Raw genomic sequence first — 16091 nt, forward strand, 5'->3', positions numbered from 1 at the left:
AACCAAGTGAAGATGAGTTTCATCTGAAGACGCGACTAGACCGACCAGTTTTGATTGACCGATGCTTCCAGCCACTCTTGCATGGACTCAACATATCATTGTTTTCTTTTGTTCTAATACATTCAGGTAGATGGCTTCTAGTTGAATGATCATGTTCCTTAATTTGTGCAAAACGGCTATTTCCGCAGAACGATTTCCGAATGTAAACCGTTGTAATATGTAAGGTGGATGAACTATGATCGCATTTTAAGATTGCATCTTAAGAAATCAAAAGTCTAGGAATGCCTAGAGAAGACGAAAACATGCATGTTCTTATTAAAAAAAAATACCTTGAAAGCACTAGGCGCTTTAGATAAATGGGGAAAAGATGAAAAATTTCTATTTTTCCAGATGTTTCAAGCCAAATGTAATCAGGGCTATAAAAGAGATGAATATCATTCTCTTCGGCTGTTTTATTAAATCTTGAAACTTCAACTTCGAACCGACATTTTAAGATGTCCAGAATGCTACAACTATGCTTAAAAGAGCTGATTTGAATAAAAAGGAATCTATATCGCAGCGATGATCATGTAATAAAAAGAATCAACGAATGCAGATTGAGAATATTTAATAATATCGTTGACTGTTGAGCCCAATAACTTCTGCCAGCCTTCGGAAATTAGCAGTTGCATGCTAAGCTAGGCTTACCAGATACTTTCAGAAAAAAGCGGGACATTTTAGAAACTCTTCGAAACCTAATTTTTATGACCATTCTATAGAGGAGAGTGGGGTATTGTAAGTATTGTAAGTAGGAAGTATATAATTAACATTTTTGGTTTTTAATTTTTGAAAGCCCTTCACCGTTTAGAACGAATTTGAAAAACTTGGCCTGTTTATAGATAAAACATGTTCGCATATTTTGACCAAATTCCAGTTTTTCAATGAAAACTACTGTGATATAATAATCAAGCAATCTTAAATTTCTTGTAGCTGTTTCTTTTTTCAGTCATTGTTCACTTGTACAGTCTTGAAATGTTGTGAAGTGTTAGTTCGATAGCTGAACTGAAATGTGTAAAGTTTCATGAAAATATTTCATCTAAGTGAGAGATGGCAGCTTGTCAATGCTTTTTTAAACGCTACTCTAGCTTTAATTCAAAAAGTACATTGGCAAGTTTTAGCAACAATCATCATATCTCACATACTTAAACCTTGTAGCATGGTTTATTGAGCTTAGAGTTTGAAACTGATTGAACAAAATATAAGTATTTATACTCATACATATTTGATGAAAAAAAACATTTAGCTGTGTCAATTTTATTACAGTGCCGTTGATGAAAAGATGATGAAAAGTTGATGAAAAATTTACCGGAAATCCCGGTTTTTTTTCGTCCCAAAAGTCGGTATCTCCGGTATTGGAAAATGGACGGTTTCACCGGTTTTACCGGTTTCGGTAAAACCGGTTAGACCACCCTAATCGTTACAGTACTTTTGACATAACTGTAGAAAGTGTAAAAAAAACTTGATAACATTTCATACATTTGTTGAAACCTGCAAAAAGATTACATGTTTAGTTGAAAATATCTAAAATTCAGTTTAGTTTGAAACTTCTAAAAAATTTGATAAATGAAAAAAAGTTAAAAAAAAACTTATAACTTCTATAACTTTTTCGCAGAACTCAAAAATACTTGAATTCCTGAGGAAAGTTGATAATACATTTAAAACTTTTATTCTTGAATGATAGGTTTTTAATTTGAGTTTTTGTATAAACAATGCAGAAATTTCTCAAATACTTTTTACTTATTTTCAAAAGTCATTTTAATAAGAAAAACTGATAAAAATATTGCATATTCAGACTCAAGGTACCCAAATTAGTCGAAGCTACTTTTTTAATTCATTGCACCACCGAAAGATGTAAATTTTGTGGCCTTGTGTTAGTTATGTGTTGTGTTAAGCAAAACAAAAACACTAAATTAAATTAAGTCCAAAATGGTTTCTTGAAGAATATTCCATATCAGCATAACATTTGTAATTAAAATAACTTTTTTTTTTAAATAACAAAAGGTTCGTTTCAAACTCAGTTCTTATCTAGTTACACTTCTTAATAAAACCCAATTCTGAAGACGAGGTATGGTTTTTGCATGTCAAGTTTTGAGTTCCTATACAGAAGATTAATTGAATTGCAATTTAGAACCAAAGTTAGTTTCAATTCGTAAACGTCGAATAGTATCGTAGATCGAAATGTCTCAAGCCAAGGGTGATTTAAGATTGAATTCCGCCAGAGGCGAGAAAAATTTCAGACTTGCTTGTTAACACTTATTTTCAAATACATTTTAACATAAAGTAATTTTCCGTTACTTCTGTGAAAATTTTACTTGGAAAAAATTTTCATATGGGGGGTTAAACCCCTAAACCCTTCCCCCCTCACTCGTTCGCACGGCCTTGGACAGCAAAACGAACTCTTTAGCGGTCGCCTGGCGGGTTTCCAATCAGAAACTTCTTGTTGACAAGTCTCGCCTGTATTTTCCGACACCTTATTCGTACCTATCGGAAGAATACAAGAGTTCACTCTCATAGCCATCAAATCGTTGCCAGCGGCAATATTTTCCAGTTCTATCTTTGATCAATATTACTCAATTCCCATCCAAATTTTAGCCATCTGAATGCACTGCTGGTTGCAGAGAGAAAATGACGATGGTTTCTCACTGGAAGCTCGCGCGGGATTTAAATCATTTCAAAATTTACAAACTTGGCGGGCTTTTTATCATATCCAATTTAAACTGACTTCAAGCGACATTTTATACGATCTCTCCAATATGGAGTTGGAATTGCGATTCGCAACACCATTGTTAACGACTTAAATTATCATTTCTGATACGATTTCATGTTTGCTGAGCAACTCCTGCTCCACTCAATGAGTCTGGAGGGAAACGTTGGGGAGCCCAGCAAACATAAAATCGCATTTAAATGATAACTCAAGTCATTAAAAACGCTTCTGCGAATCGTAATTCCAACTAACGCAAGTAAAAGGTCGTAAAAGTCGTTACTCGAAGTCGGATTAAGTGGTTTGAATTGAATATGATAGAAAGTCCGCCATGTTTGCAGATTTTGAAGACGATATCGTTCCTTTTTTTTTTCTCGCGTGGGTCAAGTGAGAGAATAGCTTTGTTGTTCTCTCTGCGACCATCAGTGCAACCAGATTGCTAAAAATCAGATGGTGTATTTGCATGGATTGCACAATGACAGAGACAGCAAATATTGTCGCTGGCAACTTGGCAAACTTGTGCTCTCTTGCATTCTTTCAGTATGTATGAATATGGTGTCGAATATCGTCCAAATCGTATACTCTTATCGCTTTAGCCAGAAGTTAAAAATATGTATGTATGTACATATATTGCCTCCACTTTAGTAGATAAATGCTGTTTTTTCGAGTTTCATACGATCATTCTATAATGTATATGAAACGTATAACAAAGTTGTTGAGAAATATACCTACAAAAACGTTTGCTGGGAAGTTGATTTCTTGAAAAAAGAAGCTGTAGCAAAATGTGTACAAAATTCAATAAACAGTGTTAGGCTGAAAATGAGATTGTGCGGATATGGTATTGAATTTATATGAAGTAAATATGCCCAATATTTACTTATTTGTTATATTTTGTTGTCCTAAAATTTGAAAAGAATCAGTCGACTAGTTTGTTTTCTACAGCGTTTTTTTCCCGTGATAAAATTTGAGTCGTGACAGGCCTTTCTTACTTAATTTTGAGATCGCAATAACTTTTGATTCATTCCTCTAAGAGGCGTATGGTATTCGTAAAAGTCGTTGTACAAATCTTCAACAATAAGCTGCACTTCACTAATTTAAAGTTTCAATTAAAGCTGGTCTAATGAACACGCTCCTTAAAAACTATTCAGACGTCTAATCAATTCAACCATTAGCTGGTTATAGAACTGTAGAAAGAAATGGACAAAAAGACAACAACGTTAAGTTCGTGTTTGCGGATAAATTTGCCCGCAAGTACATGATTTGGCAGGGGATATGCAGTTGTGGACAGGAAACCAAAGTCTTTCTCACTGACAAGACAATGACATCAGAAGTCTACAAAAAAGAGTGCCTACAGAAACGGATTCTGCCGTTTATTCGTGCCCACGACCGTCCAGTAATGTTTTGGCCGGACCTCGCAAGCTGCCATTACAGCAAAACGGTTATGGAATGGTACGCAACGAACGGGGTCAGCGTAATACCGAAGGACCTCAACCCCCCAAACTGCCCCCAGTTCCGGCCGATAGAGAAATACTGGGCAATCACGAAGCGGAGGCTTAAGGCAAAGGGAAAACTTGTTAGGAACATGACTCAAATGAAGAACTGGTGGAATCAAATCGCCAAAACGGTGGACGAAAAGGGTGTGCGCCGCCTAATGTGCCGTATTACGGGAAAAGTACGAGAATTTCTTCGAAACAGCAATGAATAATTTTTTTAATTTTTTTTCATGAAAGAGTAAAGAAAATGCTACATTTGTATGAAATTATGAATTCGTTAATAAATGACTGAACTACACGCAATTGTTTGTGTTCCAATATTAAATGAAGCAGACTTTATACGTTCGAAGTTCGAAGTTCCATTTCAAAAACTGAAGTATGTAAATTGTTCAAACATACATTTTATTTCCACTGTTTAACACTTCTGCTCGAATTGCTCATTTCGTAATTTATTGCACGTTTCAATAATTTAGAAAATGGAAAAAAAATTCCCCTCGAACCATCCACTCTTTACAGTTTCGTCACCGTCGGCCGATATCCTCGTTCATCAGCGACGTAATCGACTCGGAATCGCTGGCCGTCGGGGTCGGTGAATTCGTACGATCCTTTAACAGAAATTGCTGGAACTTCAGCTCCATCTACCGGTTTCAGTTCACCAGTTTCCTCCCGTTTCTGACCATCGGATTGTTCGTAGCTGAAATAGTTTTAAAAGATAATAACATTTCGAAGTTCTATAATGAATCTGTCACTCGTAAAGCATACGCAAAGTTATAACTGCCATCGGCGTTGTTATCATTGGTGTACTGAACAATCGAAACCTCCTGGGGCTGTGGCATCGCCAAACAGCAAGAAACAGCCAAGGCAGCAATGATCTGCAGATGAAATTTTAAAAATTTATTAAAACTTACTCAAATAATTTTCATTTCTTGGAAATATAATAATTTTTTATGCGACATTATAAATTTCGAATAGTTATTTTGACGATCTCCTTTTGGTTTCCACCGGTTTTTAAGACCTTGTTATGGACTATGAAATTCCGAAAATAAAATACCAAATTTAAATTCCAGACCACAACTTTGTGCAATAATTCTTGTTAATAAGGCCGAAAAAAAATTAATTCTTATCTTGTCACTTTCATGCTTTCTTCATTGTACATTAAACTGAGTCGATTTGGGGTCATTTTGGAATTTCTCAAACCCTGGGGTCTAAAAAGCTTCGTCTTGGTCCAAAACTCATCGATGATTTTTTGCAGAGTTTTTAAGTAACGTATACATAAATAAATTTTAACTTTTAGGTTTGTACGGGAATATTGAATTTTTTGTACTGAAAAATCAACATCTTTTTTGTTTCTTCTGTGGAACCGAGCCTGCTTATGGTTTTTGTGCCAATTTGTAAATTTCCTTAAGTAAATTTTCCGCTTCGTTGAAGACCATAACTTAGTATCTAATTAGACAAAAATGTTATCAGCTATTTAACAGAGGTATGACTTTTCGCATTTATAAACAATAAATTCAATTGACATCACTACAGGCAGGGTGCCTAGTGAAGTTACTTTTCATGCAATACTTCGCGAGGCTCCAGCAGTGATGTCAATTGAATTTATTGTTAATCAAAGCGAAAAGACATACCTCTGTTAAACAACTAAAAAGTTTTTAGCCTAATAAGAAACAAAGTTACAATCTTCGACAAAGTTGTTAAACGAAGAATTTCCTTTAAAAAAATTTTAAATTGAAACGAAAACCATAAGCAGAAGAAGCTCGAAAATCAACAAAAATGATGTTGATTTTTCAGTACAAAATCTTAAATTTTCCTTTAAAAATTTTAAAGTTCAAATTTACTCATGTAAACTTTACTTAAAAATTCTGCACAAAATCATGGATGAGTTTTGGACCGAGACGAAGCTTTTTAGACCCCAGGGTTTGAGAAATTCAAAAATGACCCCAAATCGACTAAGTCTATTGTACATACACAATCGAAAAATTGAGTTCTTCTAAATCGAAAATTCGAAGAAACGAAAACAACAGGGATCAAAAAGTTATAAAATTCTTGTCTTCAAAAATTTGTTGTTTGCAATTGTTGGACAATTCATTAAATTTTTAGAATATACATTAAAATATTTAAGACTTTATTTATGCCTTTTAAGTCTTCAGTTTTTTTAGATAAATTGAAGTAGGACCACAAGAGAAAAATTTAAATTTGTTCTTACCTAAATAATATAACAGAAGAAATAAAAATAATTTGAAAAAAAACAACCAAATAATCACTTGAATTTTCCCATTCTCTTTCGTCAACAAATAATTTTCGAAAAGTCCAGTAGAAATTTGTTTTTTTCTCTAATCAATAATGTTCGCCTACTTGGTTAAATTATTCTACTGAATCAAAGCAGTCAAAAGATTCCCTTTAATTCAACCACGGTATTTTGTTTTGGAATATTTTTTACTGTCCAGAAGCAAATTGTAAATTTAGAAGAAAAATAGAATTCTTATTCAAGTAGAAAACAGGAAAAAAGGAACTACATTGAAAAACTTGCCGAACAATAAAATAATAGAAGGTGAACTTGAAAAAAGTATTAACTTAACTGAATTTTTTTTACAATTAAAACATTTTATTATATAAATTTCAAACAAATTTTTGATAGGTTGACTATTTTTTCGAAAATTCTATCGATATTCTCATAGAAATTGAATTAAAAAATACGAGCAAAAGGAATACAAATTTCCCTTTTTCGATGCCGTGAAAATCTTTACCAAGTATGGCGGGTTGGCTTAAAGATATCACCTACAAACTTTATGTTGATTTTAATATTTTTTATTTCTATACTAATACTGGTTGTGTAAAAATATTTTTTGAACCAACTTTTTCTAATTTTTTTTTTATAATTCATTTTCCAATTTGGGCAAAACTGCATCACAATGCATATCAAAGATTCACCTTTAAATCTTGTTTCCATATGCTGGAATATGATTGTTCTGCATCACGCGATCGTCAATTTCAAAATTTCATCCATCGAAACATTATATTTTATAATTTCAGGCAGTAGAATGTAAAATTGTTTACCTCTTAATGAATGCATCATCCTTATATTTTTTCTTTTAAAACATTTTTGATAGAAAAATGTAAGATATAAATCGAACAAAATTTAAAAGTACTGCAATTGGTATTTTATGCGGATTGACATCACTAATTTATCAAAACCTAGGAATTTTTAAACGTTGTAATTAGATTTTCCATAAAAAACAAAGTTGGTGAAAGTTATCCCTTTTTCCGAGTAAGGTTAAAATCGCATGTTTTTGGAAAAAAAACAATTACTGTTGAAACCAAGAATTTTTCTGGCTACGTCAATTTTATTTCCCATCAACCTTTAAGCTTTTGATGCGAAAGCGGTATGGCTACCTGTCGGTATATTTTTTTCAGAAATTACTGAAGTTGAAAAGGATTGCGTGTTACCCCGATTGACAGTAACAGGGGAAAGAGATATTTTTCTGAAATCGACAAAATGATGTAAAATGAAGATATGAAAATTTTAATGATTTTAAGTTGAGTTTAGTTTTCTACTTACAAAAGCAATTGATTGGATCTTTAAACTTCAAAATTTCTCCAAAAAAAGTTTATGCTTCATTTGTAAATAAAAGTTCCTATATCTATTCTTGCTTTCATTGAAAATTTCATAAATTTACGAAAATATATATTTTTTTAAATAAAAACTTTTTGATAATATGTATACAAAGATTTAGGTTAAAAAAATTCAATTCAAATTTGGGTAGCAGTACCAGTTCTTCATTTTTCAAAACAAACAAAAAGTTTTAAAATTCAAATTCCAATCTTGGGCACACACTTTAAAACATGGGTGGTAAAACCATAGCCCGCAGGCCACGTTTGGCCCGCGCAGCTCTTTTAGAAAATACCATATATTTGTGGTTTTGTTTCATTTGGAAAAAATGACCCTAATTTACATCAACTTTATTCACAATCAATATCGGAGAAATCTCCTTAGTTTGATAAAATGTAATAATTATTATTCAAAAAGGTTACCGTCACTGAAGAAAGAATCAACTACAATTGCAATAAAAATTTTAAAATTCGTAAAATTATACAATATCCGCCACATTCTCTGTAGTTTCCAATACATACTCGGCGATGTTTTTGATTTTTTTTTATTAGTTATTTCATACCATTGTTGTTTTTTTTTTTTATTTTGAATGATCTCTGCAATTGATTACGCTCTAAAAATCTTCGAGCGGACACTTGATTCAATGTTGATGATTTTTTAGAAAGACGGCATTAGATCATATCACACAATCGATTGAAAACCGTTAAAAATTTCTCCCGATTGCAAAATTATATTCATTTAGTAACTGCAACTATTCTTTTAATGAATTTCGTTCCAAAAACACCGATCATTCATCAAAATTTTACAGTTGCTAATTATTCCCAAATTCCAAATTCTGGTAAGCAAATGCATAGATGAACAGATGTACAAGCTAAGCCTTGAAAAGTGTGTAAAATTCCAACGACCGTTTTGAAACAACTTTAAATTTTTTGGTTGAGCCTCCAGCAGCCGAATTCCGGTACTTGAAGAAAATCACCAAAAATCTCTTCTAGAAAAGAAATTCTAAAATTGTCGTTCTCTTCATTAAAATGTCTTTTCTTCTTGGCTGTGTAAGAGAAGAAAAAAGTACAGTTCACCTATTCACCGCTAGACGTCTTTGACGTTTGTTGTCGGTGAGACTTTTCAAAACGACTTATTGTTGGCACCGTCTTTCTCCCATGTTAGTTTGTTTCCCAATATTGAGCATGGTAATTAGATTAAAATTATATTTGAAATACTGATAACAACAATGTTCAATATTGCTAGATAAAATACTTCCAATCTTGCTCACAACCGTGCATAAATATGAAAAAAAAACATATCGTTGAGTGTTGAAGGCCTAATTGGACATTTTGAAAAATGAAACTAGAAAGTTACGTGTTTGTAAACAATCGGATGTGTTGAACGGCGACGATGTTAATAATTTTACCACAGAATTTGACGATTAATTAGGTTTAATCGATTACCTGAGCCAAGATATCGCAATGTTGTTAGAACTTGTAAATGTACCGGAATTGTTATGGTTCTTTCATCCTTCAATGAAGCGTTCAATGGTTGATCCAATAAGTTAATAAAGTCTCAGCCAAACATTTTGGCATTTGAAAGAGTTTTTCGAAATTTCCATCCGAAATATCAAATGGATTACGAATATCTCTCAATTAACGACGATGCCGAAGTAGTTCGATTTTTTCTTGGCATTTATACCAGTTTTTTTTGCATAGTAATATGATACAATCATTTGTTCCATTATTTTCAAGTTTTAATAGATATTAACGTTTAATTTCATATATCATTTGACAAGTTTCGAGAAATTCGATGTTAATGTTTTGTAACACATTTATGATACAGCCTTTTCTTTAGCTAAAAGCTTCTTTGCCAATTGTTTTTAACCATCATGAAGTACTAAATTTTGTACTAAAAAAACAGATATGATACGTAAAAATGCCTGCTTAGAGACGCCTAGAATCGGTATTGCTGCGTGGGACTGTTAATTTTACACTCAACTGGATGAAATAATTGGTTTCTCTGACTTGTCCAAAGTTGTAAGCTTATTTAGTGAAAAAAAATAATGAAGGTAAAATGATCCAGATAAATTTATCAAGTTTACCAATTCACAAGTAACATGTTATTGTATTTTGTACCCAGGAACATATAGGAGCCACCTAATTTATTAACATGTTGGTTTATTTATTTTTGAGAATATAAACGATTGCGCCCTTCTGAGAAAAAGATACTCCAACAATTGATTCGTTGCTTTTCAACGGCGTAATAGATGCCACTGTTTCTCGTCAATTTTTAACGGCTTGTTAAAATACCAGCTTTTAAAATTTTACACTTAATTTTGGGAGTTTTTTTGAGCTTATACATCTGTTCATCTGTGATAAAAGTTTTGAATTGTATTGTTTTTTTTTTTTTTTTTTGCTTGACCTCAACAGAAAAAAGGTTTATTTATGATAACTAAACCCAAATTCAATAAATTAGTTTTGGTAACGTGCTTTGCATTAATGTGCATCAATGATGAAAAACGAAATAGAATTTACAGTTGGGTAATATTTATCTATATGACCAACTTTTTTGAATATATCTTTTTCCAAAGTAATTTTTTTTCCACAATTTTTATTTCGAAAAAAAAAGGTGCAATGATTTCCAATAACTGAATTTATTATTATCCTGTATATTAGGTATTATGGAAAAATCTTAAAAAAATATCCATTGAAATATGATATTTTGATTTTTGATTGTATACGAATAAAAAAGAGTAAATTTATGAAATTCAACCCGAAAGTGTTGAAAAGGTTCGCGCTAATAAAAATCAATATTATTTAAGTTTAAGCCAAAGCACGTTAAAATCACAAGGCAACAGAATTCACATTTTTTCGAGATGCAAACAATTGAGAGCTACTTTTGAATAATTTGAAGGCGCTGATGCTAAGTATGTGAATAGGTTTTTTCCATGAGCTCTATTTTTCAAGATAACTTATGAAAATTGATTAAAATTCATTTAGTAAATTTCTTCACTTTTTTAAGAAAACTATATAAAAAAAAGTTAAAACCTTCAATGATCAACTTCACCGATAACCGAGTGAAATTTTCCATTTTAAGAAAAATTATTGATTTTTTCTTTTTGTCATTTTTTTCTATTCGGCAGAATAGGAGAATTTTGACGAAATTTTGGAGAACATTTTAAGCAAATCGATTCTTTGATATTTCCTAAGGCTTAAGCCAAATCGCTTTGCAGTGTTCAACGAAAGGCTTGTGTGACCCTCGAACAAATCTAATTTCTAAAATTTGACCCGTCTGTTGAAAATGTTGGCCATCCATGCTTTAAACTATTTATTATGATAAAAAAATGCAGGACAACTTTTTACAAAATTTATAGTTATATTTTTAAACTGTTCCCCAGAGATAGGTTTTGACTAAAACATTCAGACAGCGATACTGACGCCCCGGAGAGGTGCAAAATGTGAGTTCAAGTTCAGCCGGAGGGCAAAACGATTTTTTTTGCTTGATTTTAAACATCAATTTTCATCTAATGTATTACCTTCATTATTCATTATTCATCTAATGTATGTATATTAATTATTCAATACATCTCTAGTGATTTGCTTCTAAATTTGTGAATTATAGCAATAAATCAGGTTGAAAATTATTTTTTCAGATTTTCCTCAACTGATCATTACTTTTGAATGGAAGCTCATATATGTGGAATTCTTTTTATAAAAAAATATTTATAAGAGTGAATTTAAATAAATAAACAAGATGTCAGCAAAACTTCAAAAAAAAAGTTATCTATCCCCGATTGATTTAATTGACAGTGTTCCGAAGAGAGGATAATGTGACAAATTTTTGGAGAGGTCGAATGTTTAAAAGATCTGAAAAGAGACACTTTGTTTAAGTTTTTCAGGGCCTACTATAGAGACTACAGTTTCTTCTTTGAATTAAAACTAAAATTTTTATGTTCATTATTCAACGATTAAATGTCAAAAATAAAACACATGATTATCACCGAAAAACGGAATTAAGATATTTCGTACTATTTTCTTCTTATATTCACAGCACAATATTTTAAACAGTTGATTTGATTAACCCTCAGTTCACTATTTTTATCGTTCAAGGTTGTTGCAGAGATATTCATGAAAAAATTAGTTTTTCAAACACTTTGCTTCGAAATACAGAAACATTTATTACACTTTTTTATGTTTAATTTTAGAGTTCGTTTATGGAACTACATATGTTTTGAAAGATATTTGTTATTTTTAACGTTTGTCAATCACACTGATTATCATGAGATGAGTGATCCCAAATTTTGCATTCATAACGCACCCTCGTCCCACATTTACTTTATTACACCTAGGTATAGCTATCATGCTTTTCACGATCACCGAAGGATAAAAGTCCCAACACTTGGCTTAAGCCCAACTCACCAGGAGCTTCATGATTTTTGTCACTTTCGTTGACTACTAAGACAATTCCCGCTCTTATGAGGGTACCGCCTTTTGCTTCTCCGTGCAATTGAGATAACTATCTCTGGTAGGTCTAAGAAATCTTGACGCGCGAGACGTGATGAACCGCCGTTTTTATCGTGTAAATTTTCTGCGGGAACCTCTGAACTTGTGACCGACCGGCAATACTTAGAATAATGAATGACTCGCCACTCGTGGGTCGCTGCCGGCTTTTATAGGTATTTACATTTTGTATGCAAACCAAACCGTCTTCGGAGATTTCAGCGAAGATGGCACCTCCGTTTTGGAGGCAGCGAAAAAAAAAACAAATTCGCGTGCCTAATACCAACTTCGGTGGTGGTCATCGCGGGCTCCATTCGGAAACCCTTCCTGAGCTGAATGTAGAGGAAAAACTCCTCCGAAATCAACATCCCCAAATGGAGGACGGAGGTTACGAGTTTGCTGGTCAACAGCTTTTGGCCGTTAGAAACCAGCGAATGATGAGTCTTTTTTGGATGCGGTCGTTTCCGAAAGGAACATGGGGAAGATGAGTCTTTTTTGCGAAGAGATCCCGTTTCCGAGGTGAGGAATACCTCTCGAAAAGACGTGGACGTGACCAAAACAGCTTAGTTAGTTTTCGAGGAACATATTATAGCAAAGCAAGAGAAATTTGAGAAACATGAATAGAAGAACCTTTTTTTCAAGAATGATATGCCCTAACCGTAAGGACATTCATCCCTATCAATAGAAGATGCCATATCTACAGTTGCGTTCAAAAAAGAATGAAATCGCGTGAAGCTGCGCACCCACTTTCAACTTTGACAAGCTGCCATTTCTCTCTCTGTTGATTTTTTTTAGAAAATTTCACACAATCTATCGATATTATATATTTTCGACAATTTTCATTGAAAAACCTTCAAATTTGGTCCAAAGATGGAAAAATGTTTGATCTAAAACCAGGTCAAGTTTCATCAAAATCGATAAACGTGATCAAAAAGTTTGAAGAGTAGAAAATCAGGTTTACTATCGCTCAGCAGACGATTTCATTCTTTTTTGGACGTATGTTTATATGAAAACATTATAATCTATGTATTCTTTTTTCTTTCACAAAACCAACATTTATTACAAAGAATGTTGTAAATAGATAGAAACTTCATTCTTGCTTTGTTTAGAAATAGAAATTGTTCCAACAGAGCTGGTATTGAAACACAAGAGCGAATTCAATACTCGCTTTAATTGTGTATCAAATGTTTCTCGGAATAATTAGCAGATCATTTCTGAACCTCTATACTTCTTATTTCGAACTCTGTTGAAACATTTTCTCTTCCGAAACAAAGCACGAATATAGTTTTTATCACTTTACAACAACCTTTGTAATAAATTATGATTTTGTGAAAGAAAAAACCAAGAATACATGGATTTCGATGTTTTCCATACAAATATCCGTCCAAAAAAGAATGAAATCGTCTGCTGGGCGATAGTAAACCTGATTTTCTACCCTTCACACTATTTGATCACGTTCATCGATTTGGATGAAACTTAGCCTGGTTTTAGATTAAACATTTTTCCATCTTTGGACCAAATTTGAAGGTTTTTCAATGAAAATTGTCGAAGATATAGCAAGTTTAGTGAAGCAACTCCAAATTTCCCTTTTTTACGGAAATAGCTCTATCTTTGTTTCCCGTCATTGTAAAGACTTCAAATTTCGTAGAGTATTAGTTGAATAGTTGAACTAAATTGTGTGAATTTTTCATGAAAAAATATCAACCGAGAGAGAAATGGCAGCTTGTCCAAGTTGAAAGTGGGTGCGCAGCTTCATGCGATTTCATTCTTTTTTGAACGCAACTGTGTATGTACATTAGACTAGTTCACTTTTCGGTTTTTTTCGCAGATCAAAGCCGGACTCATATGGGTTGTTCATCATGCATTTTCAAGTATTTCTGCCAAATTTGAGATCTTTAGAACTAAACTCTGTTCTGCGCAATGAGTTTTTGTGAAAAAAGACCATTTTTCTTGAAAATATTCTTATGAGAGTTCTAGCAAGCCACTGTTAATATTAAACGATAATTTTATGATGCATGGTGGTTGATATTATAACCATTTTTATGAATCTGTTCTAGATAATCGTTCAAAACAAACCGAAATAATTAAAAAATCATAAACTACCAACTTGTACAGAAATTTTACTTACAAGTTGAGAGTTAAAAATCTGTAGTAAATCAGAAAAAAATATGTTTCACAAAATCTTTTTTTTATTAAGATAGTCCTGTTTATTACCATTCATTTGATGCTTAAAATGTAATTATCGCTAGAATAGGAGCAAAGTTATTCAAATATTTGTGCACCAGTTTTTAAATCATATTTATGTTCCTATTCAAGTTTTAGCTTCATGCAACATGAAAAACGTGGCATCAAGAGGACTTGCTTACAACTTGATCAAAGCGCGCGCTTTTTTTAACTCCTGGCCCCGTCATGGGGTACTTGATTGAATAAAATTTCCTTACTTGTGCACAAGTTGGTGAGGAGCAAACTTGAATGAAAAATCTATATATATAAAAAGCAATTTCTGTATGTTTGTTTGTTTGTTTGTTTGTTTGTTTGTTTGTTTGTTTGTTTGTTTGTCCTCTATAGACTCAGTCGTCTTAAGAGCTAGAGGTCTGAAATTTGGCACGGATGCTCATTAGGACCAGGAATGATGAAAAATGTTTTCAGATTTTCAGATCACCCCTTCTGAAGGGGGTCGTCCATACAAGACAAACATTGTTTTCGCGATATTGATGTTACTTTTCGTCGGATCGTGTTGAAATTTTGCACATGCATGTTTTTAAAGACGGGCTATTGAATTCAGGTGTTAAGGTGTGTGTGTGTGTAAGGGGTCAGCCAAAGGGGTCGTCCATATTAACTGTTCGTTGTTTTTGCGATATTGACGTTATTATACATCGCATTCATCTGAAAATTGGTACACGAGAGTTTTGAGTGACGTGCAATCGATTTTAAGTATCCAATTCAGTGTAAGGGGCCGGCAAAAGGGGTCGTCCATAACAACTTTTCAATATCTTAGTGATATTGACGTTTTTATACATCGGATTGGAATGAAAATTTGCACAAAGGAGTTATTAGGGACAAACAATTGATTTCACTTATCCAAATTACAAACAGGGGTCGGCCGAAGGGGTCGTCCATATTAACTATTCACTGTTAATGCGATATTGTCATTATTATACATCGGATTCAGATGGAAATTGGTACACGAGAGTTTTGAGGGACGAGCAATGGATTTAAGGTATTAAATTCAGCGTAAGGGGCCGGCAAAGGGGGTCGTCCATATTAACCTTTCAATATTTTTGCAATATCGTCATTTTTTGACATCGGATTGCAATTAAAATTTGCCCACGGTAGTTTTCGGGGACTGGCAATCGATTTCAGATGTCAAATGTTTTGCCAGGGGTCGACGAAAGGGATCGTCCATATTAATTAATTTTTCACTGTTTTCAGCCATATTGACGTATGCAATGAATTGCTTTGAAAATTGGCACACGGGAATTTTGAGGGAAGGGCAATCGATTTCAGATATCAAAGATTGTATAAAGCGAAACGGAGTTCGTATGGGATCAGCTAGTATTTTATAAAATCAAATTTGTTGCAAACATCTTTAAATAACTTGACCGCTATACAACCAATTTGTATATTTTTTGCATCAATAGAAAGGTAATAAAAAGGGCTAGCTTTACAAAAAAGATTTTGTGAAACAAATTTTTTTCTGATTTACTACAGATTGTTAACTCTCAACTTGTAAGTAAAATTTCTGTACAAGTTGGTAGTTTATG

The 16091-nt window shown here is 32.9% G+C and overlaps 1 protein-coding gene across 1 annotated transcript; it reads right to left on the reverse strand.

Annotated features, from left to right (window-relative positions):
• Positions 1-4614: 4614 nt before the first annotated feature.
• On the reverse strand, positions 4615-12458 carry LOC129757706 (endocuticle structural glycoprotein SgAbd-5-like). Its single transcript, XM_055754993.1, has 3 exons — positions 12247-12458; positions 4996-5105; positions 4615-4927 (listed from the first exon to the last, which is right to left on the reverse strand). The coding sequence occupies exons 1-3, from the start codon at positions 12256-12258 to the stop codon at positions 4744-4746; spliced, it is 306 nt and encodes a 101-aa protein (XP_055610968.1). The 5' UTR covers positions 12259-12458; the 3' UTR covers positions 4615-4743.
• Positions 12459-16091: the final 3633 nt, after the last annotated feature.

This window comes from Uranotaenia lowii, chromosome 3, assembly GCF_029784155.1.
Source record: "Uranotaenia lowii strain MFRU-FL chromosome 3, ASM2978415v1, whole genome shotgun sequence".
NCBI lineage: Eukaryota > Metazoa > Arthropoda > Insecta > Diptera > Culicidae > Uranotaenia > Uranotaenia lowii.

Coding starts and splice junctions, on each gene's coding strand:
- LOC129757706 (XM_055754993.1), bottom strand. Junction 4,928..4,995: donor GATGGCAGTTATAACTTTGC/GTATGCTTTACG, acceptor AAACTATTTCAG/CTACGAACAATCCGATGGTC.